Source organism: Camelus bactrianus, chromosome 30 (genome assembly GCF_048773025.1).
Source record: "Camelus bactrianus isolate YW-2024 breed Bactrian camel chromosome 30, ASM4877302v1, whole genome shotgun sequence".
Taxonomy (NCBI): domain Eukaryota; kingdom Metazoa; phylum Chordata; class Mammalia; order Artiodactyla; family Camelidae; genus Camelus; species Camelus bactrianus.
Window position 1 is genome coordinate 28,405,388 of NC_133568.1, and position 24,143 is coordinate 28,429,530.

General features: G+C 50.2%; 1 protein-coding gene across 3 annotated transcripts; it reads right to left on the reverse strand.

Moving 5' to 3' along the window:
* Window positions 1-1,208: 1,208 nt before the first annotated feature.
* Window positions 1,209-23,896, reverse strand: LOC123617174 (uncharacterized). 3 transcript variants are annotated; one of them, XM_074355212.1, is made up of 3 exons: window positions 22,676-23,896; window positions 22,501-22,583; window positions 1,209-21,160 (listed from the first exon to the last, which is right to left on the reverse strand). In XM_074355212.1, the coding sequence occupies exon 3, from the start codon at window positions 6,581-6,583 to the stop codon at window positions 5,435-5,437; it is 1,149 nt and encodes a 382-aa protein (XP_074211313.1). In that variant the 5' UTR covers window positions 6,584-21,160; window positions 22,501-22,583; window positions 22,676-23,896; the 3' UTR covers window positions 1,209-5,434. The 3 variants fall into 3 exon arrangements, with proteins under 3 accessions (XP_074211313.1, XP_074211312.1, XP_074211314.1); XM_074355211.1 differs by having other exon boundaries at window positions 22,501-23,896; XM_074355213.1 differs by having other exon boundaries at window positions 1,209-12,930; window positions 13,007-23,896.
* Between the last annotated feature and the right edge of the window lie 247 nt (window positions 23,897-24,143).

Here is a 24,143-nt window from a genome sequence, read left to right on the forward strand (position 1 = left end):
TCTAACTGAATTCCTGGACCACAGTGCTTTGAAGGAATCACATGTCTGTGAGATTTTAATATATTAAAAATAAAGTGTTGCCCAAGGTTTTATATTTTGGATGCCAACACCAATGCTTTATTTCTTTGCATTTGGTGCCAGTGACTCTGAGGACTGCTCTGACAAGGTGGTGCCTGGAAACAAAGTCAACCTCAATGCTGCATTATTATTATTTCTATTGTATATCAGCTCAGGGGAGTGCTTATGAAACAAAGGAGTAGAAGAAACAAATTTATTCTTAATTATTAAAAGCATCAAGAAAAACATACTATTAAAATAGCAAAGATATGTGGGGGTGTATATCTTTGCCACTTGAAACTTGCGTGCGCGCGCGCACACACACACACTACTTAAGGGCACACTGAAGAAGAGGTAGCAATGAGGGCCTGAAAGAGGTGAGGTGTACCAACATTCACTGAGGTACACGGAAGGTTTTAATAAATGGGGAGACACTTCAGGAAAAAAAGAATCAGTATTATAAATAAATTATTTCAAAACTTAAAAAAAATTTAACAAATTCCAATACAACTTTAAAAGGGATTTTTTTTGGGTCAAAATAATTCTGAAGTTTATTTGAAGAAATACTGTCCAAGAACAGCCAAGAAAGTTGCAGGAAAAAAATCTACTAAAATAATTTGAAATATTTCTTCTGACGGAGAAGAATGGGGTGGGGGAGGGTGAGAGTGATTGCTGTTTTTCATAAAAGCCCAAACCTTCACTTAACCCTATGTCTGCACTACTGTGATTAAAAATATAAAAAGCAATCCTCTAAGATATAAAACAGAGTGTTGGGCCACACAGAGCTGCACAGCAACATGCAGACATATTAGCGGGCAGAAGAGAGATCCCAGGGTTTATAAGCATTAAAGACAAAACGAAGATTTTAAATCAGTGGCATAATTGTTAATACTTTGTAAAGAAGGTAAAGTAAACTGAGAGAACTACTCCACAAATTCAAGAATAATGAGAGATAAACTTGACAAGTAATGAAAAAAGGAAGAGATAAAGAAATAAATGTATAGGTGAATATATATCCGTGTTTGGCATAATAGTAACATAAAAATATATAGTAAAAGATTAAAATATTTGACTCCTAAATTTTTTAAATTTCTATATGTCAGAAAAACAAATAAGTAAAATTTAAAAGCCAATGACTAAACAGGGTAACTCGATACTAAAATTATGTCAATGGTAATATTAAATGTTAAGGATTCCTTACAAATTAAGCATGGTAAACCTCCTCATAGAAAAGTGTGCAGTGAGCCTAAGAAACAATATGTAAAAAAGTCGATAGATGTATGAGCAGTTTTGAATTCTCTGGTCAAGGAAATGCGTATTAAAGTAATAACAAGACTCTGGTAGAAAAAAGTGAGCTCACTCGGTGCCCAGATCATGGTTTCCAGGGCCAGGCTCCGGCAAGAAGAACCAGGACACTGTGAAGATACGATACGTTGTAGTGAAAACAAAACAAAAAAAATCTAGGTGGTCTCAAAAAGGGAAAAAAAAAAAAAGAAGTGTACTGTATGTTTTCAAATAATATCCAGCAAAATACACAACCAAATGTAACATGAATGACACACATTTGTACTGCTAAATTTATTTTAAATTAGATTACAAATCCCCCCCCCCAAAAAAAGGTCATACCTAAACAAATATAACACCGTTGTAACAAAAGACTAGGACTTGAGCCATATTTTCCAGCTGTGGGTGTCTATTTCAATAGAAGTTGTCAGCTCTGGAGCGTGGACTCCAGCAGCCTCACGCGGAAGGCAGGGGGCCCTGTGAGCAGGAGCCAGATGCGGAGGTGAGACGCCACTGCCACTGGGTTCACCACATCCCTGGTTCCGCTGGCTTTCTCTCCAAGCAAAGTAAAAAGTCCTATTTCCTTGTAAGTGCAGCAGCTTATGAGAGGTCTGGCTCAAAGGGCCAACTTTGGATAGATTTGTCCCTTATTGCAAAGTCCTTAAATATTTACAATTTAAAAAAAGAGAAATTGGAGGTTATATCTTTCTGCTTCTAAGGAAAGAACAGAGGACCACTTTCATTATAATGAAATTTTGTAATAAAAACATACAGGCTTGTATACCCTGTGCTCCTTTTCAGGGCCAGGATGACACCCAACCAGCTCACAATTTGGGAAAGATCAGAAGAGGCAGCATTTACTCCGTGCCAACAGGACTGTGTGCAGCACAGGGGGAAGGTCTTTGCGTGTGGGTTATCCTGGGTAATACACATGATCACAAAACTGGAATCTGTGGAGAAACAGAAGCTTGGCAGCCAAGGCTCTCACCTGAGACCCTGGTGAGCAGTAAAGGATGATGTGGGAATTCACAGTCCCGCCCCAGGCCCTTCCCCTGCTGGGTAAATAACATCTGCTAAATAAAGCTTCAAACTTCCTCTAAATGCCTTTTTGGCTCTAATATTCTAGAGCTCTCTCATTCAAGATGTATACTCATCAGAAGCTCCAAAGAATCCCCAGAGTGAGAGTTATATTTCCAGACTCAGAGTCAGTGTGCAGTCTCATGTAGGATCTCTGCACTGCTTCCAGAAGCTTCCAGAAGCACACATCTGTCTGGAAGTACTGACATTTCCAGTGTATTTCAGTTGTTTATGGAGACAACCGAAACAAAATATTACGTAACAGGGTCCCTTGGGTGGTGTGGGGCGCCAGGCGGCTGGGTGAGAACAGCGCAGACACCGAGGATGGGTGACAGAGGCTCTTGCTTCCTTTCTTCCTTTCCTCAATTCACTCCTCCTCCACCAGCTCTCCCAGTGTGGCATCCAGTGGAACCTGCACCTTCAGATCAAATCCCCACCATCCAAAATCAACAACTTCTATGTCCATCAACAGACGACTGGACAAAGAAGTTGTTGTATATATACACACAATGGGATACTACTCAGCCATAAAGAAGAATAAAATAATGTCATTTGTAGCAACATGGATGGACCTGGAGATTGTATACTAAGTGAAGTAAGTCAGAAAGACAAAGAAAAATACCATATGATATCATATATGTGGAATCTTTAAAAAATGACACAAATGAACTTATTTACAAAACAGAAACAGACTCACAGACACAGAGAACAAACTTATGGTTACTAGTGGGGAAAGAGGGGATGGAGGGATAAAGTGGGAGTCTGGGATTTGTAGACACTACTATACATAAAACAGATAAACAACAAGGTCCTACTGCACAGCACAGGCAACTATATTCACTATCCTACAATAGTTTATAGTAAAAAAGCACATCAAAAAGACTGTATATACGTATAACTGAGTCACTCTGCTGCACACCAGAAATTAACACAACATTGTAAACCGACTAGACTTCAATTTTAAAAAATGTGATTCATTGCTGATCCAGCTTGCGACCTCTCTCTCAGGCCACTCTGCATTCCGAAAGAGTGGCTGGTGAATCCAAATGCAATTGGAAGGTCAGAGTCACATTCATTTAAGGAACTGTATTATTAGGCAGGCCTATGGACAAGTTAATAGTGCACATTTTCTGTCTGTGTTCTGTTTCTTCTGCATGGAGATGGTATTGTTAACACAATACTTTGAAGCTATAATTTCGAAAAAAAAAATTTGGGGGGGTTAGGTTGGTTGGTTTGTTTGTTTAGTTTAATGGAGGTACTGGGGATTGAACCTCATCTCCAGGACCTCGTGCATGCTAGGCATGCTGTGTATCTCTGAGGTATACCCTCCTGAACCAATAATTTCCAAACTTTTGATGGTGTACCTCTATCAGATTTTTTCAAATGAGCACCTGCCCAAATACTTTATTGATTTCACATGTATGTGTACATTACTGCACTAATATGCTTTACTTACTATAAACATATTTAAAGGATGAGACAAACAATATTTAAAAACTATTTTATCTTAATTTTAAAAACATACTTTTTTGGTCCTCACTCCAACTTGTGCTTTGAGTGCAACTCGTGAGAATGAGTAAGCTTCTCACATGCAAACTACACATATACACCAAATGCTCAAAGAAAACAGCCAGGGGGCATCTCCTGCCCCTACCTTCACCGTAGGTGCTCCCTCTCTCTTCAGGGGTGCCCATGCCTGTCAGAGGGGCACAGAGGAGGAGGGAGGGGGGAAGGGACAGTCTGTACAGTGTTACTAGAGTTTGATCTTATTTGGTTAAAACAAAAGAGAAAGATAAAAAAATTATAATTGTTTCTTCCTGTATCCCATTAATTATCTTGAGGTGCATTCAATGATGTGTATGAATTATTTAAAATGAGAGCAGACTTAGATCCAGGTTTTATGGGACCTGGGACTGTTAAAATTTGTGCGGGGAAGAAAATATAAAACAAAGCAAAACAAAGCAAAAAACCCTTACTTTTGCGACCTTTACAAACTGTGACCTTAGGAATCCATGACTAAGGCCCGGGGATGGGGACCCTAGTGGAGGACCCAGCAAGAGCCTTCAGCAGGTTTGAGCGGGCTGCTCCAAGAAGCAGCAAGCTTGGGAAAGAGGTCTCCTTTGCAGAAGGGTGCTTAGTGGACCGGAATTTAAATTTCCTTCCCTGTTTGGGTCCTCTTCAATGGGCCTTCACTTTTAGAAAATCCTGCCTTCTGTGCTAAACTGTTTAAAGAGCAATCTCTGCAGCACAGTGAACTCGGAGGTCTGGAGCTGATAAGGACCGGCGCTGAAATGTTTCGATAACATCAGAGCCATGCGCCCTGGCTGTCTTCTTCTCTTCCCTCCTCAAACTGCTCTGTGGTCTCAGGATGCATGTGTTCAGGGTTTGAGAAGGATGGTTCGCTTTTCCGTAAAGAACAATCTAGACTTACTAAAGTAAGTCACACTGTCAGCTTCTGCCCATTAAGGGGTGGGGGCATTTCTCTTACTCCTTGCTGGCGAGAAATCTGAGATGAAACTGGTCTTAACAGAAATCTCGCCGTCTCCCTTTTAAGGCATTGTTTTCCATGTAAGATGGCAAAGGAAAATCCAAGAAACGGCTGCAGCCAATGGAAGACATTTATGGCCCTGCGAACACTGAGATGCAGGAAGGAGCGGGGAGGTGTACCTGAAGCAAGGGGTAATAAAGGCTTAACGTGTCGACTTAAACGTGGTGCAAAACGGGAACGCCCAAGAGGGGTTTCAGTTTTAACCAGTGACAAATCCGTTCTTTCCCCACCGCCTCCCTCCACCGGCGCATCCGGCAGGAGTGCGGCCTCCGCATCGTTCTTCCCTTAAACGCCTGTCTGCCATTTCTCCTTTCTGCACGAACATGCTCCTCAGCCCGCTGGAACCTGCTGGGCGGCACCACCCTGCTCACCTTGACTCGGTTCGCGGGCTGCCAGGTGGAAAAGTCTTTGAAACAAAGGCCAATAGGCGATTCCCGACTCAGAAGAGGCGTGAGGCAGGCGCCACGTTTACCCACAGTGCTCTGGGCGGCCACGTGACTCCGGGGGCTGCCGCCACGTGACTGGCCAACGTGCGACTCGGCGATGCAGCCGTGTGACTGGCGGACGTTGGTCACGTGAGCGCCCCCGTCGTCCAATCAGCCTGCCGCGCGGGGCGCGCCGCGGAGGCGAGAGGGCGCCCCCTGGCAGGTTCGTGGCCCGCAGGCGCAGGGGGCGATTCCGGGACCACTGGGCGGTTTGGGCGGAGGCCGTCGCCGCGCCCTTGCGGGATGTGGGAGCCGGCAGAGAAGGCTGCGTCCTCCTGCCTCTGGGGTGGAAGTAAGTAGCCGGGCTATTTGTTAGGACGAGCCCAGCGTGGACGGAGGGACCGGAGCGTGGGAAGGCGCCTTCCGCCAGCCGCGTGTACACGGGGAGCCCCGGGAGTTCAGGTGTGTTCAGACTTGGCGCAGGCAATGCGAGTTTCACCTTCCCCCTGGTGCCTTCTTGTTTCCGACGAAGCCTGTGGCCTCCGGGCTTCCGCGAACCATCGTGTGACCCTTCCCGGGGGCAGAGGGAAGAGGAACACGCCCGCAGCTTCCCGGGTAACCCCCCGGTGTAGCGATCCGGGTGGGAGCTCGGCGTCAGGAGCCGGAGTCGTGCGGGGAGCGAGCGGCTGGACCAGAGCCCGCCTCGGGAGCCCAAGCCCGGCCCAGCCGCTGGCCAGGCCTGCGTCCCGAGCCGCTCCTGATGAGACGCGGGCCTTTGAGTGAATGGCTTACACTCCGGGGCTCCCGCAGCTCCGTACACGTGTTGTGACGTCTGTACGTATATGTGTGCATCCCTGGCGCGGGGCGGGGGCGGCTGCCTACCATCGCATTTAGCGAAGGAACCCGGAGCCTGTGAATTAGGCGCCACTGCCACCTGGTGGACACACATCCGGGTTAGAACTTCAGGGTTTATACGTATGGTTCTGGTTTTTTTTGAACGATGAAGGAAATCCCCTCTGAAGTCGAAGAGTGGAACCTTCCGTTGTGAAGCGTCAGAACACGTGGGCGGGGAAAGGAAGCAGTGAGCGTCAGGTCTGGGGCAGGGGGTGGGGGACACTTTCCAAAGCTGCTTGATTGTGGCCTTCACAGGTCTGCGGTCGCTTACTTGAAATGTTTTGAATTCCCCCAACATCAGATACACTCAAAATGCAAGACCCACGAGGTCTACCCACACTGCAGTCAAGGCACGAGTTACTTGTATTCTATACATTTGGAATTGTCTGTTTCATTCATTCTCTCCACTCAGATGTCAGGTCGCTTTCAATGAGCCTGTTTGTTCAGTTTAAACTCAAGTGCAGGTGACGATGACCTGACTCCACATTTCCACCCTTGAGCGCTGAAAAAGCCTGGAGGGAGCCCAACTCAGCAGAAATAACCCAGCGAAGACTCTATTTCCTCCCCTCTGGAAAACAGCAGTCCTCCACATCAGTGTCACCTGTGCTTCAGAAAATCAGAAATGTGTAAAATGAATGTCCCTTTGCGCTAGAGAGCCTTGCATTCTCCAGTTTATACTTTGTGACTTCAGATTTCTCCAGGCCTTTGGGCTTACCCTTTGCTAAATGAAGAGTGTCTATCACAGATTTGGCCCAGTGATCTCTAATTTACAAAAGTTCCTCCATTAAATGCTCTGAAGTGAAAAACCAAGAAGGAGAGACGTAACACGTGGCCCACGTTAGACAGCAGGCACCCAGCAAGGACGAAACGTGACCGGAGACCTCTCTGAATGAAACTAACAGACTCATGGAGCTTGTCCACAGCCTGTTGGGATGCCAGGCTGCTCTCCAGACCCCTGACTTCTCTGTAACCCTGCTCCCTCTCACATGGCTTCTTTATAAACTTCCCAGGACACCGGAGTATTCCAGTTCATCTCAGGAACTCAGAGCGAGAAAGGTTCTCAGACAAGATTGCATGAAATCATCCTGTTCTTTTTCTTCTGTGTTATGCGTGAGTAAGTTTGGTGCAGGAGGAAGGCTGAGCCAGGTGGGAGGATTTAGGGATTTTCAGCCTGTGGTTTCAGGAAGCAGAAGTCTTAATTTTTAGAGCTGCTCTGTCAGGCACTTTACAGCTTCCTCTTCTAACTCTTAAGTGCCATAAATCTCCAGACTGCTGGTCTCCAAACGCACACGTAAACAGTCTTGCACACCAGCAGCCAGTTGCTCCAGAACAAAGCCAGGGACTGAGTGACCCTTAAGCAAGGCACACGTTAAGGCCTCAGCTGTTCAAGCACTGTCCATCCAGATGCAGGAGCGGCCCTGGGTGTCTGAGGCAGAAGGCCACACTTCCAGGTCACAGAGCCTTGGTGGACAGGGACGTCTGATGGGGCAGAACTTCCTAGTGCAGTGGGCCTGCTCTGGGTCTAGTGGCTTCCGCGTGCAGGTGGCCCTGACAGTAGGTCACCTGAGGTGGCTGTGATGAAGTTGGGGCCCCTGGACAGCACCCTTGGGGGGACTGAAGACTGGCCGTGTGCCAGGCTCACTGGTGATGGTGGTTAAACTCTGTGAAGAAATGGCCCTCTCGAGCCTGTCTCTGTCAGCTTGGGGGGTGAGAGCCTCTATCTGAGCACACATCGCAGACTTTCCTAGGGTTCCTGTTGGATGGGGACAAAGTAAACAGAGGAGAACCTCAGAAGTAAGGAAAGGTCTTACTGTGTAGGGCAGGGGACTGCAAATTTTTTTTCTGTAAAGGGCCAGATAGTAATTATTTTAAGCTTTGTGGACTACACAGCCTGTTTCAACTACACAGCCTCCCCGTGGCACAGAAGCCCCACACCTGGACTGGATGAGTAGGCCTGGCTGTGTTCCAGTAAAATTTAAATTACGAAAAGCCATGGTGGTGAGATTTGGCCTTCAGGCCTAAGCTGCTGATCCCTGGAATAGGGGAAGGAGGAGAGATGTTGCCGCAAGACCCCAAACCTAACCCCTCTTCTGCCATGCCCAGATCCGTGACCTTGGGCAAGCTATTTATATCTGAGCCTGTTTCCTCAGTAAAAAGGGGTTGGCTGTATTTCCCTCTTAGAGTAGTGATAATGTGTGCAAAACTCCTAGCACACCACGTGGCACAGAGTGGATGGCAGTAAAACAAGGCTTTTCATCCCAGTGCGGACAGTTCTTGGGGAGGCTGGCTGTAAGCTGTCTCATGCTCTGTTGCTCTCATGGTCTCTGATGGTTATCTTTTGCCTCATTTGTTGGACCCGACTCAGAGTGAACTAAGTGTCTCTCACTCCATCTGTATTCTAAAAGGAGGTCTTTCCAAACTCACTGACATGTTATTTCAAACTGTCTGGCAGCATCCAGAGCTGTGTGGAGCCCCCTGGCAATTTCACTGCACCAGAACACTGCCTACCCTAAAATTTTAGAATTACAATGGAATCCAAAACAGATGTACCAAATCTGGGGAGGGCTAGAGCAACATTAATTTGTTCCTTGGGAATGCCCTGCATAAGCACATTTTCGAGCAGATATTTGTGATAAGAGCTAGGCAATAAAAGATCCCAGTGTGTTCTAAACACTGCAATTTTGGCAATTTGTGTCAAAGAAAATTTGGAAGGCATGGGTAACTGAATCAGAACTGACTCAATTTATGTCTCAACTTCTCACTAAAATGTCTGTGTTTGGAAGATGTCACTGATCTGAGATGTGAGAATTTGGGTGGAAAATAATTAGTGTTCAGTTGGGTGGAACTCTTAGCTATGACACTGAACAGTACTTAGTCATGTAGAATATGAACTGGGGCCAAGCTGTGCTTGGGTCTCTGTCAGGGCAAGTTCTTCACACGGATGAGCAGGAGCTGCACAAAGCCTGCCGTCCTGTGCACTGCGAGGCCCAGGAATAGAGGTGGGGCAGTTACGAACGCTGTTTATAAATATCTATAAACCAGAGCAAGAGGAAGACAGTGCTCTCTTCCTATCAAAACTTGTGTCCTTGATCAGTAAGAAAGCTGGGCAGGGATGATGAGAGCTGGGTGGAGCTGGCTTCAAAGCTCTCATGAAGATTACTGTTGGATTGAAGTAGTTTTTAATACATTCTGGATATTCATCCTTCATCAGGTATATGATTTGCAAATATTTTCTCCCAGTCTATAGATTTTCTTTTCACTTTCTTAATTATGTCTCTTGTTGTACAGGTTTTTAACTTTTATCAAGTCTCATTTATGTATTTTTTTCTTTTATTGCTTTGGTATCATGTTTAAGAATTAATTGCCAAATCCAAGGTTGTGAGTATTTATCTTTGTGTTTTCTTCTAGGAGCTTTATGTTTTGGCCCTTAGACTTAGATCATTAATTTACTTGGAGTTAGTTTTTGTGTATAGTGGGAGGTAGGGTCCAAATTCATCCTTTTGCAGGTGGACTTCCGTAGGGGGGTTGTCATTGTCCCCCTTTCTAAACAAATGAGAAAACAATCAGGCCTCCACAGAGAGAAACGACGGCCCAGTGACTCCAGGCTGTCCGCTGTCGAAACCGGTCGGCGCCCCTCCTGTTGCTCTCGGCCTCCTCCCTAGGGCTGTGAGTGGCCAAGACGAAATCGAGCCCCAGCTCGGGGGAGGGGAGACGTCAGGCTGTCTGCAGGAGGGTGGCCGCACATGGCCTTTGCCACCAACGCAGAGTTTTTACGCAAGGCTGTGAGCCCTTGTTGCAGAGAGTCCGGGGGAGTGAGCGCAGTGCTGGCCTGCTGCCCCTGTTGCCGGTGTTTCTGAACAGCCTTCCACTCCTGTGGAGCCAGGATCTGCACATGCAGCCCCGCCGGGGGGTGGTGTGCTGGGGTGGTGGGGAGGATGGCTGTGGGGGAGGAAGGGGGGCCTTCCGAAGGTGCTAATTGGCCAAAATGGGCCAATTCCATGGAAGCTGTTAATCCCTGAGACGCCCAACAGGATTTAAATCTTAGGAAATCAGATTTAAATCCACTCAATAGCTGTTTGCTTCTGGGAAAATTATTTAACCCTTCTAAACCTCACTTCTTCATGGAAGGGTCCGGGCTGAGGGGTGGGAGCAGAGCCCGCCCCCCGCAGACGCGGTGTGGGTGGCGAGCGCCCAGTGAGGTGATGCACTGCTGCGCTGACAGGTGTTCCCGCATGGTACTTGGTGCTGAGGGGCCTTCAGGGGCCACGGGAGACAGGACTGGGTTGAGACAGCCTCCCCAGGTCCAGGGCGGAAGGTCACCAATCGCTAGTAATTCTGCTTAATGGAAAGTGCTTCAGAGTACACGGCTGGACCTTCCAGAGGGTGACCCATGTAGACGTGTCTGCAGTATTGGGAGGTCGTGTGAAATGTGAAATGTAGCCTTTCAAAGGGTGTATTTGCAGAGCAGAACTGGGCTGGCCTTCGAAGCCGGGCCGTAGCTGAGACACCTGTGGACCAGGCATTGGATGCGCCGGACAAGCTTTGCTGGAAGAACAGCTGCTGCCCAAGGGTCAGATCCTCAGAGTGTTACTTGTGGGCAAATAACCAGGCTGTGCACTCGCGCTGCTGAGAGCACGCAGCAGCTGGAGTCCGACCTCCATGCACAGCTGGAATTAAAACTCGCAGGCGTCTGCTGGCAGAGAGGAGCTGGCGTGTGGATGTTGGATGGCAGACCCTTTAGGTTAGTCCCTTGTCTGGCCCTGCTTCCTCTGCTGTCTCCTCGGGTGGAGGGAGGTGGTAATGGACCAGCCACAGCTCTGATTGGCTGGGGACATGGTCTCACTGCTTAGTACAGACTGTCTGATAAGAGAGAGTTGTATTTTATTTATCTTGAGTTTCCATAAAACTTAAAGATATGGACAAGGACCATATGGGAACCAGCAGGTAGACCCGTAAGAACATGTAACATGCACGTGTGTTAGAGCGAACAGGACAGAAGCAGCAGAGGAGTGCTTTCGTCAGTCACGTTTGCAAAGCCCGATAGCTTCCTTCTGACCACCAGCTGTTGCTTGGACCTTCCTTGGACATCTCAGCTTTGATGACCCTTCCCCTGTGTGATGCCACCTGACCCCTTGACTCTGCATTCACGGCCCTGTCTGGGTTCTCACCTCTGTGCCGTGTGTCAGCCCCACTCCCACCTGCTTTCCCATGGCACCAAACCTCTAGTGGTTTCCTGGGAGAGGCACAGCTTCACATCTCTCTCCTTTTCTGTGCTTTCCTCTCTGCCTGGAAAGCCCTCCTCCGTGTCTGTGTCTGTAGCACTGGTCATGGTACCTGTTTCCTCTTTGCTGTGAACTGAACAGTGTCACAGTTCTCCTTGGTACTTGGTACCTAGCAGATGAGTGCTCCGGGAGCACACAGAACACGTGCGCTAGCAGATCTCCAGGTGGGTTTCCCTAGTCCCTCACCTCCTTGGCGCTTGGTTTGGTTCACAGAAGGACAGGATCCTGTCTAGCTCACCTGTATGAACTACCCACTGTGGACAGTATAAGTTCTCAACTAATTTTTATCATTTTGGAAAAAAAAAAAAACCTTCAAGGCAACCAGGCTAGTGCCTGGAGTAAGGTGAAGACCTGATACATGTTGAACAATGATGAAGAAAAGCCAGCCTGTGAAGGAGGAGTCACAGAGGTCACCAAGTGATGCTCTCTTTTCTGGGCTAAGACGCCTCCCGGGAGCAGCAAGCAGGTGCTCTTCACGGCGGCTGCGCCACCATGTGTTGCAGATCTTCCAAATAAAGTGCTGAACTTCAAGGTCATATTTTCAGAAAAGGCAGCTTTTATATATAGGGTTTTGTGTTTAAGTATATTGACTGAGTTTCAAATTAGAAAAAAACCGCACAGTGGATTAATAGATAGTGCATTACACAATACTTAGTGTGAATGCTGCTGGGACACTGGCCTGAAAGTTAGGCTGAATCCTCTTTGTCACCTCTAATACATCACATCGTTGCGAAGCATATGACCGGAAAAGAGCTGTTTGTAGCACAGGGGAAAAAAATGACTGCTCTTGGAAAATCTGAAATTTCACACCCCTGAGGTGCGCTCCTAACACTCTTCGTGTGACAAACAAATCTGACTGAGATCCTTCTTGACCGTGTGTAATTGTGACCTGCCGGGTTAGCTGACCTACTTTTCATCTGATTCTGCAAAACCACTTGTTTAGAACGTGGTCTGTACCAGACAAGAAGCACATATCTGCACGAGTCCAGCTGTGCTCCTGGGACATGCTTTGAAATAAGGATAAATGTTCGGTTTATGAAGAGGAAGACAAATGTAGTTCAGCAAAATAGAACTTACACATCATCTGTAACTCCACTGCTTACTAGTAACTCACATTTTCTTGCCAGATTATTGTCTTATGAACCGGAGAAGGAGGCAGCTTCCGTTTACGCTGAGCTCCGAGGCCCGCGAGCACGGCTGCTGCACCATGGTGTGGACGCCGCGGCAGGCTTATGCTTGGCGTCAGCCCGTGGGACTGAGTCTAAAGGGGGCGCGGCAGTCGGCGCGTGAGGTCTGCTACCGAAGTCCTTCCCAGAGCCCTGAGGGCCCGGGGAGAAGCGGTTTTCTGGGTCATCCGGGGGTCCTTTAAGTCAGGAAATGGAAGTAGGTTTAGTCACGAGAAGGACACAGTGAGGGAAATGTGAGGGAAAGTGGTTTACCTTCGGAGGAAGTCCCCAAGGTCCGGATGGCAGGTGGTGGGGGGAGTTGAGGGGGAGGAGGTGACCTAAGTGCTTGTCTCAGCGGAGCCGCAGGGCGGCCTCGGCCTCCTTCCCAGCAGGCCTGGTGCGGCTGTGACTCATTCGTCCAGAATTTCATGGAAAAGTGTGGCCAGGTCTCCAGCCCTTTCATGGTTTGCAGGGTGGTCTAGGGAGGAGAGTCGCAGGCATGCCCTCCAAGAAGGGAGAAGGTGAAGCGATGACCACGGAGAGCGTGAGCCACAGGCTGCACACCGATGGTGGAGAGGAGGAGCATCTCTGGGATTCTTTTAAACGAAGGGAAAAGCCGGCCACAGTGATACTCAGAAAAGAAAGGCAAGCAGACGTAAATGGACCAGGTATCAGACTCAGATTGTCAGGAGTGACAACTGGGAAGTAACTGTTTTGAGAGGAGGTGAGAACATTGTAAAGGAGTCACCAGCTCATTTCAGCTCAGCCTCCAAGGCTGACGAGCCGCCCCTCAGATGCCCCTGCGCACGTCTGACAGGTGATAGGTGACAAGCTTCACTTGGGATTGGCAGCAACGAAAGGTTCCATCCTTACCAGTTTTGCAAAATTATCTTGAGGCAGCAGCAAACAGCACAGAACTGAAAAAGCCTTTTGTCCCCCTTCGTTCCAGAGATGAAGTGTGGTTTGTGGGAAAGAGGCCGTGGGGGCAGCAAGCACGTTTCTTTTCCTGGGGCGGGAGGTGGCAGCTCCCCTTCCATGCGGGGCTGGTGGAGGAGGGCAGCGGCTTCGTGTGGACGGAGGGCCGAGAAGGGGGCTGGCTTCGTGCTCGCTGGGCCTCAGCGGTCTCACCACGGACGGGACTGGTGGGCGCTCCCGGGGCCCTCGGAGGGCCCAGCAGGGGTGCCGCCACGTTTCATGGAGAGCCACGTGACAGGGCGATCGCTGTGCCTCCTGGACGGCCTCTAGTTGAAGCCGCATCTAAGGCAGCTTACCGCGTAATCCAGGTGTGTGAGGTCAGGGTTTTGTGGAAATCCGCGCTAACCCCAGGGGATCTGGCCCCGATCCATGGCTGACCTTGCTGACCATTTCTGGGAGGCAGATGGAGGTCTGAGGTCCGTTTGTGGGGTTTGCTCTAAAATGTGACATTTATTTGCACCTGGATGTGGAAACCACCTTCGTGCGGCTGTCACTTGCTCTCAGCCCAGAGCCTTCTCTTCACTGAGGCCTCTAGTGGGATCAGCTGCTGGGTTTCCCATCCCATGGTGAGTGTGATTCCTGCCACAGCCAAGTGAGAGGAGACGTTTCTTCCAGGACGTTAAGATGCAGACCAGGAGGGTCACACCCTCCCCTAAGCCTGAGTGTCTTTTATTTGAGAGGACTTCCGTTCCATTTCCACTGGGAACGAGGTGTCCTCTTCCTGCGGACACGTTGGGTTGTGCTCGTCTAGGAGCTCCTGGACGGGCGTATTTACAGCCCTCAGCGCCTCAGCTGAGATGGATGGCGGCACCCGGGCTTCAGTGGTTTTTAATTCACTGAGTCTGATGATCCTGTAGCAATCGGGAAGATCTGATAAAGTGTATTGCCTCCCTCTCCCTCCAAACCCTCGGGGAGAAAGTTAGAAATCATACCAGTCTTTAAAAAGGCTGCAGACAACCCTTTCTGATGGCCTCTGAGTGCCTGCTGAGTCAGCGCCCTGCCGGCCTGTCCCAGCAGCCAGCCCCTGGGCGTGAGCCGCTGCAGGGCCGCGGTGCATGGCGGAGGTGTCCCCTGCTGCCAGGTGGCGGGTGCATGCCCTGCAGGCCTCTTCCAGCTCCGAGAGGCCTCGAGGCTGTGGAGCCAAGGCAGCAGTGAGGGTTCACTTCCTGCAGCTGCTGCTCCAGGTGCACAGACGAGCTGGTGGAAGACGACGGAAATTCATCCTTGGATCTGGAGGCTGAAGTTCAGAAAGCAGGCATCAGTGGGGCCTCGCTCCCTCAGAGGCTGCAGGGACGATCCTTCTCAGCCTCTCCCAGCTGCTGCTGGTCGCCGGCACGGTCCTGTGGCTGCAGCACTGTGGCCTCTGCCTCCTGCTTCCTCCGGACTTCACCTCTCTGTGTCTGCCTCCAAGTCTCCCTCTTCTTAGAAGGACCCCATCTTTGGATCAGGGCTCGTTCTGATGCAGTGGGACCTCATCTTCACTTGATTATCTCTGTAGAGATCCTATTTCCCAGTACGGCCACGGTCTGAGGTTCTGGGTGTTGTGAGTGTGGGAGAACAGCACTCAGCCTGGCACACAGTGCTCCCCAGCCGAGCGAGGGGCCGGCAGGCTCAGCGCTTCCAGCCGAGAGTCGCCCCCACGGCCACAGGGGTGGTGGCGGGGAGGACGCTGCCTTCCTGTCCTCGCCCGAGGCACAAAACGTGTTTTGGTGCTAACATCGCGTGGGTGAATTATGTAACGTGTGTTGAGAGCTTACCACGCCTGCCGCTTTGGTTGTCAAACGTGGAGGGCGCAGCGGGGCATGAAACACAGTCCTTGGCCTGAGTGGGTTTTCACCATTTCCCCTAATGATCTTCCTTCCGCAGAACAGGGGCACCAGCAGGGACGGAGCTGTCCTTTGACGGTTCCCCAGTTACATTTGTGGTTTGGTCACCCGTGGCCAGAAAAAAAGAAATCCTCATTAATAATTTTTTAAAAATATTCATCGTGAATGCACACACACTTGGGGACTGGTGGGCTCCAGGCCCACTTTCCGTTGCTGTTTTTCAACCGTTCCCCGGTCCCTTCTGGGCTGCGAATGTCCCTCGGAGGGAAGTGGGAAAGTGGTGCCGTCCGCGACCACAGACGTCCACGCGCCGCCTGCCGGATCTTTCGAAGAGTCTTTTGAGAAGTTAAAGCGATGTTTTGTTCATTATGATCAAGAGTTTCTCTGTTTGAGTGCAGACCACCCACCGTGATTCATACTGAGGTTACTCAGGAAAAAAAGAAGCAAGATGGAAAAAAGCAATTCACTGCTGCCGATGAGCGCGTGTGGGGAGCCGCACGGCAGGAGCGCCGTGGCTTTGCCGTGACTCACTGCTGACTCACCGCCTTCATTCTCGTCTTGCTGCTTAAATTATGTTCTCAAAGGCCGGCTCCTTGGAGGCGTCAGGTCCACACTGCTGGCAGCGTTCACAGCCTGTGACATTTCAAGGTGAAGTGACAGAGCAATACTTAACACATGGTGAATTTGGAATAATCCGTTTGGATGACAGATCCCTTTCCTTTCAATACAGTAACAGTCTCATATTTCTCTGAGATGTTTTCTTCTTATTAACAATCAAGTGATGACCATATTATGGTCAGTGCAACTTGCAAATGGCTATGAAATTAAATGCTCGTCTTGTGACTGTTCCGATAGTAGTAAGTCTGGACCATTCTTGCTGCTACAGAGGAAACAAGGCGAGATGGAAAGTGAGCCGTCAGCATCTCACCCCTCTTTCTGCTTAGGACAGGTGCTCCAGAGGCCAGGATCCCAGGCTGAGCTTTCCCATGGGCGCCATGACTGCATGTCCCCTATTTTCTGGGACAGTCATAATTTCAGATATTCTGTTGTTATTTTCATCATTCAGTTTTGGTCTTCTGGGAGAGTTAACAGTGTGACCTGTGTCCTTAGCTGCACACAGTAGCCCTGTTTGGTGCTCTGATGAATTCAGGAGTCAACCTTCCCCCAGCATCTAAATCCAGAGTCCAGTGGTCCACACGGCCCAAGGCTGCAGGCACTGGCCAGCAGCGTTAGCATTCACACAGAGAAGAAGCTGGCCAGGGTCCCACGTCCCCTTGTCCACTTGGAGAAAAGGAGAGGTTGCAGAGCATGGCTGAGCCTCTCATTGTCCTGTAACCTGGGCTTCCAGGGCATGCAGCATCAGGGAATTCTGACCAGCCGGATGGGCAGCCCACCTCCTCTGTGGATGGGCAGAGGTTGGCCTGATATAGGTGGTAGGGGAAGCCCCAAGGGGCAGGAAGGAAGCAGACCGAAGGAGAAGGAGTTCGCTGGGGGGTCGAGGAGGAGAAGGACACCTATGCTGAGGAAGTGACGTGAGTTCCATCATGGAGCCATGACATTGTGCGTTAGAGAATGAAGGTGGCCAGGATGCGGGCTATTGTTTCAGTTTGCTGGGGCTGCCATACCGAGAATCTCAGACTGGAGACTTAAACAATGAACCTTTTCACTCCCAGTCTGGAGCCTGGAAGTTCAAGATCAATGTTTCGGCAGGGGTGGTTCCTTCCAAGGGCCGTGAAGGAGTGTCTGTTCCATGCGCCTTTTTTTTTTAGCTTCCAGTGGTTTCCTGACATCTCTGATGACCCTTCGCTTATCGGTGTATCGCCCCGATTTCTGCCTCCTTCACATCCTCTTTCCTCCGTGCTTACCTGTCTCTGTGTCCAGATTTGCCTTTTGTAAGGACACCTGTCCTGTTGGATTGGGATCCAACCTAATGACCTCATTTAAACTTTGTTAGCTGCGTGAAGACCCTGTCTCCAAATGAGGTCACGTTCTGAGGTACTGGGAGTGAGGGTGCCAACACACCATTTTGGGGGGTTACAGCTCAGCCTGCAGCAGGAGTATAAGAAAAGTTCGGGATGTCCCAGGAAAGACTGGAGGTACGGCTTTATATTCTGCGCTAAGTTCAGAGTTTGTAGTGAAGGTCTGGAAACCAAGGAAAGCTTTTAAGCAGAAGGATGGCGCGATTGCATCGGTGTTTTAGGGAACAGCCCTGTCGTTGCAGATTGAGCCAGAGCAGGGAGAGGAGATGGCAGCTGCTTAACGTAGAGCCCAGGTGCGGAGCATCCAGATGTGGCAACAGCTGTGGGAGAAGGGGGAGCAAATTTTGAGGTTTGAAAAGGGGATTGATAGAGCCTGGTACCCGTCAGGTAAAGAAGTACAGGAAGACTGAGCTTCTGAGAAGAAGTCCTGCTGGCAGACAGCCCTCGGACGCAGCCCGCAGAGGCATCTCTCCCTGGGTCCCGGGGCTCCTGGGCTCCCCTGCAGATCTGGGGCTCGCCGGCCTCCACGGCCAGGGGAACCCATTCCATAAGACAAGCCTCTCTCTGTGCTCGCGTCCTGCTGGTTCTGTTTCTCTGCCCTGGTCAGTACGCACATCATCCTGATTGGTCTTAAATGTTGTTCTATTTTCTCAACCCAAAACGAGGCCATTAATTTAAAGGATTGGATTAAAAGGAAAGATGTTAAGCAGTATGTTTAAAAAAGAAAAAGGGTTAAAAATACGTTTTGTGTGTTAGGACATTTTGGCACCAACCAGTGACACTCGTCCCGTCTTTTCCTTCCTGCAGCTCGGAGCCACTCCCATGGCTGATGCCCGGGACCCGGGTGGGGGGCCGAGCCACTGATGAATTCTCGAGCTGAAAACGGGATGAAGGGCTCACGTCGCCCGCTCTGCCCACCAGGGGCGGATCTGGTGCAGCATCTGTGTCCCTGTCGTCTTTGGCCTGTGACTGTCACGAGAAGAGGCGGGCCAGAAAGCAGCACGTCAGTCATTGAGCATTTCCAAGAAAAAGGCCTCAAAATGAAGAGGAGTGGCAGGTGTATCAGCTGGAAAGAGGGTATGGTTAGCGCTTGAGGTGCAGTGGGGCCTGCCTGGGGAGACACACGAGCCACAGCGCAGTGTGCGCCCAGCGCAGTGAGAATCCTGCTGGATGTGGGTGTGGCCGTCGGAAGGCGCTGAGGGTGAGAAGGAACAGCGTGCCACCTCCGCGGCCTTGAAACCTGCTTGTCCTCAGCACAGAGCATCGCAGGCCCAGGGAAGGCCCAAGCGGGCTGCTTCCTCTCTGCCCAGGGGCTCGGGTACCTGCACCAGCTTCACTGGTCCAGGGAAAGATCAGAGCTCTTGGCACCTTCATTCGGAGCATCTTTCAAGTAGCTAAGGGTAATGATGATTCATTCATTTATTTTCTTAAAATTCTGGATAGTTTTGGAAAGGCCAGGAAAACCTACCACAATGTTCGCAGTCACGCAGTTGATGGAGAGGCACACGCAGCGGCGCGCCGTGGAAGGCTGCCCCCGCGCAGCCTTGCACGCACGGCTCGGGTGCTGTTTATGGCTGCTCATTATTTCTTCTTTCTGCTCATGTGAATTTTCTTCAGTGAAATGTGTTAATTTGTAATAAGGAAAATGTATAATCTCAAAGATTAAAAAGAAGCTTAAATTGTTGACAGAACCTTGAGGCGTGTCTGTTTCAGCAATCTTGGCGTGAGAGGTTCATCTAAGACAGAAAGTCGTGTGCAGACGTGTGGACAGCTGCCCGTGGGCCCGGAGCCCGGGAGAAGCATTTGCCTTACTGTTTTGCCTGGTGAATTGGCCAGTCCGAGAGGAGTCAGACGGACAGGCGATTGTGAACAGGGGGGAGAGGAGGCGCCCGCGGTGGACTAGGCACGTCGCCGGCTGAGTCCGCAGGTGTCGACGTGGAGGGCGTTGTCAAGACGTCCTTCACGTCTGTCGCAGCCACAGAGTGGAGTGCCTCCCCTATAAACATACCTTGGTTTTACTTGAGAAATAAGTGATTTAACCAAATATCTCTTTAATAGGATGTTATAAAGTGATCTGGGTAGAGATGAAAGTGTATGACTCGCTGTTTTCAGGGGGGTGGTGTGTCAACCTCTGAGGAGGGCGGATGTCCCCCGGTGCCGCGCCCTGTCCTTTCTCTCCTGTTCTGCTCTGCCCAACCCTCCTCTCGACATCGGGCCTCCTTTTCGTCATGAACAGAGGGGGACTTGGGTTAAACAGCGTGTGGGCTGAGAAAGCTCTGGAATCCTTATGCTTGAGGCACAAAGTGTGAGTCTGGAGGGCTCAGAGTCATTGACCCGATGCCTGTGCACAGGTTGTTCTCTGGGTGTGTAACTGAAACGTCGTCTTCAGACTCCAGGAGGCAATTGCTTGTAATCTGAGGATGCAAACAGAAAACAGGCTTCTAACCAGGACATCATGAGAGCTGGTGGTGCATTTGAGTCTAGACACAATGGAAGCCTTTCACATGTCAGGGCCATCGAAATGTCACATAATTCTTGAAGCATAATGTGTGGCTTGTTAATCCCTGCGAAGGCCTTAGTGCTCTTTGTGTCCTGAAGAAGATGGAATTGGAGCGGAGTGACAGTGAGAAGGGCCGTTTGTCCACGGACACCCCCAGCCCCGGCCCCTGCACTTGCCCTGCACCCCGGAGCCCGCCGGCCACAAACGCCCCCGCACAGCGCGGCTCCAGGGCAGCTGGGGACCGGGAAAGTGGCCCGGTGTCCTCCAGGGGTTCCAGAGGTCTTCCACCAGGTTTACAGCCAGAGACGGGAAGGAGCCTTGAATGAGTCACTGCGTAACCACTATAGCAGTGTTTTCATGATTAATGCATGAAACGCTCTTACAGATCAATAGGAAAAAGGCGGCTCGGTGAGCCCGCTTCTCCAGAAAAATGGTGGAAGAGCCCACGGCTCTGCCCTGGCCGCGGAGCCGGGCCCCCGGGTTAGCCGCGGGCTGCTGGTGGTGCTGGTCTGAAGTGGTGGTGACTGTCAAACTTCAGACACGTTTTCACTGAAGATTTTCTATCCTATTTTATTCGGATTTGTATCTGTCACTAAAGGTGTTTAGCCCGATACCAGCACACAACGTGTCCCCTGCGAGGGCACAGTCCCCTCGGAGGGGCAGTGATTTTCTACCTCAGGCTTTGTTGTTTGTTTCAGGTCTCAGCTGAGGAGAAGGTGAAAGCTACCGTTTCCTTCCTCTTGTGGCGAAGTGTTGGGCGCATCCTGCGACTCGTGCAGACGCTTTAATGTAGCAATTTCCTGTGTCTTAAAGGTAAGCTTCAAAACTCATTGAATCATAAAAGTGTTGTAACTAGAGAGGACATTCCAGTCACTTGCTTTATGTTCAGAACTGAGCCTCAGAGAAGCTGTGAGACTCACACCACGAGTCTAAATCACCGTGGGAGCTCAGGCCTCCTGTCTCCCATCCTGTTCTCTGTCTGTGCTGTCACTAGACAGAGCCTCTCTTGGGAGGATCTGCTAGAAGGTTCCATCATCTTTGCTGATGTCGTTGGAAAGCAGAACTCATCTTTGGTAGAGGCAACGTGTCTAAGACTCTGCTGTTAACAAGACCAACTCTAGGAGGGAGCAGGAGGTGGTGGTGTTGTCTGAAAGGGAAAAACACAGAGCATGAGAGCTGTGAGTTTGTTTTCTTCAGGGTCTTCCTGAGAACTGTAGCCCAGAGACAGCCTCTGATGGGGTAGGCCACTGGCCATCGTTATACGTCTTGGTAAAAGGTTACTGCTGGTCCCAAAGAACAGATGCCTCAAGTGAATGATCTTGGTGCTTTTCTGTGTATGGGAAGATACAGGCATCTGGGGTCATTAACGTTCTTCCCAAGACATGCGCCCAGCTGTCTACGGGGTCTGCTAGTCCACAGCACAGAGCGCCCTGTCACCATCCTGACTTCCTCCATCTGAGGCCCAGCGCACTGTCGGCTGGCGGCTGCGGCAGGTTCACCCTCGCAGGACGAGGTGCTGAGCAGAGCTCTCTGCCCCTCCTCGTTCACACTGTGTACGTCACGTGTGCTAAGATGCTGTTAGGGACCCCCACAACTCAGGTGTTGAAACCTGACCCCCTGTGTGCTGGTGTTAGGAGGTGAATCCTGTGAGGTCATAAAGGTGGGGCCCTCATGATGGGATTAGTGCCCTTATGAAAGGAGCCACGGGGAGCTCCCCAGCCCTGTCAGCCACTGGAGGCCATGGCAAGAAGACAGCGTCTGCTGCTCAGAGAGGCCTTGGCCAGAACTGGCCCCCCAGCCCTGATCCCAGCTTCCGGCCTCCAGACCTGGGAGAAGTGAATTCCTGTTGTTGATGAGACAGGCATCCCGGTACTAGAGCAGCCCGAATGGACTGAGACAGGGATGAACAATTAGGAAATAAACGCCATTTAAATCTACGTGAAAGCGAGTCCCCAGGCTAGCAGTGTTGGAGGAGTGTTGTGTGAGCTAAGTCTCCTGCAGCGCAGGTCGTGTTGGCTGGTCTGTCTGAAGTAGAGACGCCTCGTCCAGGCTTCAGCCTGAGAAGTGAGCTTCCTGCACTGGGGTTGCTCAGCATTAACACGCGTCCCCGGGAGTGAGTGAGTGTCACTGCTGCTTCACTCTGGCTGGGAGATGTAAGTCGTGTACCCCCAGACGCTGTGTCACCGGAAGTCACTTTAGGTGACACCCCAACAAGTATGTTCTATTTAAATACCCCTGTATTTATTTCATATGTATTAGAATGTATTGCAAAACACATATTTATTTTAAAAAAACTGCAACCCAAAATACGCAGTTAAACTGAACAAGAAAACAAACAGTCCAATTTTAAAAATGGGCAAAGATCTCAATAATCACCTCAGCAAAGAAGATCTACAGATGGCAAATAAGCAGATGAAAAAGAATGCTCTGAATCATCTGTCATTAGAGGATTACAGATCAAAACAGCAGCGAGGCACTGCAGCACACCTGTTAGAATGGGCAGGCTTGAGAACGCCGACGACGCCAGGTGCTGGCAAGGACGCGGAGCAGCAGGAACCCCCAGTTACTGCCTGTGGGAAGGCAGACGGTGCAGCCACGTTGGCGGCTTCTTCTAAGACTAAATGTAGCCCTGTGACCAGCAAGCATGCTCCTTGGTACTTACTCCAAGGAGCTGAAAGCTTGTGTCCACAAGAAGATCTGCACATGGATGTTCAAAGCGGCTTTATTCATCGTCTCCAAAAACTGGAAACAACCAAGATGTCTTTCAGTGGGTGAGTAGATAGGTAAATTGTGGTTCATCCATACAATGGAGTATTACTTGGCAACAAAAAGAAATGAACTAGCAAGAAAGACATGGAGGAATCTTAAATGCACTTTGCTAACTGAAAGCGCTGATCTGAAAGAATGCGTCCGTGTGAGTCTGACTCTGCTACAGTCTGGAAAAGGCAACATAGAGACAGTAAAAAGGTCAGCCGATGCCAGGGTTCAGGAGTCGGGAGGGGCGAGCAGGTAGAAGAGAGGAATCTGAGGGCAGCAGAGCCCTTCTCTGTGATACATGGTGGGTACGTCAGAACCCACACAACTGCACAAAAATGAGCCTCAACGTACAGTATGAAATTTGGTTAATACTAATGTTGCAATATTGTAATGCAACACACTAACGCAAGGTGTTACTAAAATAAGAAACTGTGTATGGGAGGAGGGTATATGGAAACTTCCTGCACTAGCTGATCAATTTTTCTGAAAATGTGAAACTGTAAAAAAATAAAAAAACTGGTAATTAAAAAAAAGACCCTCAGAGTCGCTGCTCAGTAAAGAAATGTTGTCTCTTGTTATTATGAGGGGCCGGTGTGAGCCAAGCACAGCGTGAGCCCTGGAGGTCAGGCCGGCATCAGAAACAGCGATCTGCGCGGCCCGTGGGCTGCAGGTGGCCTAGTCCGCCGCCAGGTGGCGCTCCTCCCCTCCCCCACTCTCTTTCCTGTCGTCTTCATCTCCTTCTGTTCCCGCCTCTTCCTGCTTCCCTCTCTGTGTGCACCGTCATCCCTGGGTCTAGCCACAGGGCGATAGATCCCAGCCTTGCTGTTTCTGGCGCGGCCGCACCTTGGCCGGAGCGGGGCAGAGAGCCCAGGTGCGCTGGCCTGGGGATTAACCTTTGGGGTCTCAGCCCTGGACGGTGATGGGCCAGGGCACGGAGTAATCAGGCCAGCCTGCTCCCAGGGGAGGCGGCCGACCCGGGACCCCCACCCCACCCCAGGGCCCCTCCTCCGCCTGCATCTGCTCCGGCCTGGGGTTCCTCTCCCTGCTCCTCCCTGTAGTCCAGTCTGGCGCCCCCCACCCAGAGAGTGTCCAGACTGCAGCTCGCTCGCTGGGACACCCCGCTCCCCCCTCCCCCCCAGTGCCCAGCCCTGGATGGGCCACACCCCTGCTGGTCCTTGCTGCCTCCTACAAATCTCCCCACCAGGGGAGAGGGATTGAAACATTGAAAACCAGACAAGGCATTAACACAGTGAAGGTTCTCTGTCCCTATTACTAGGATAATATGAACATTTTACTCAGAGTTTTGATGTTTTGCCTGTTCCTCCATTAGTATTTTTAGGGCCGAATCTGCTATTTTATATAGTTTTAAGAGA

Bases quoted from the DNA above. Each gene is read 5' to 3' on its own strand.
- LOC123617174 (XM_074355212.1), bottom strand. From the start codon at position 6,583: ATGTTGGGGGAATTCAAAACATTTCAAGTAAGCGACCGCAGACCTGTG.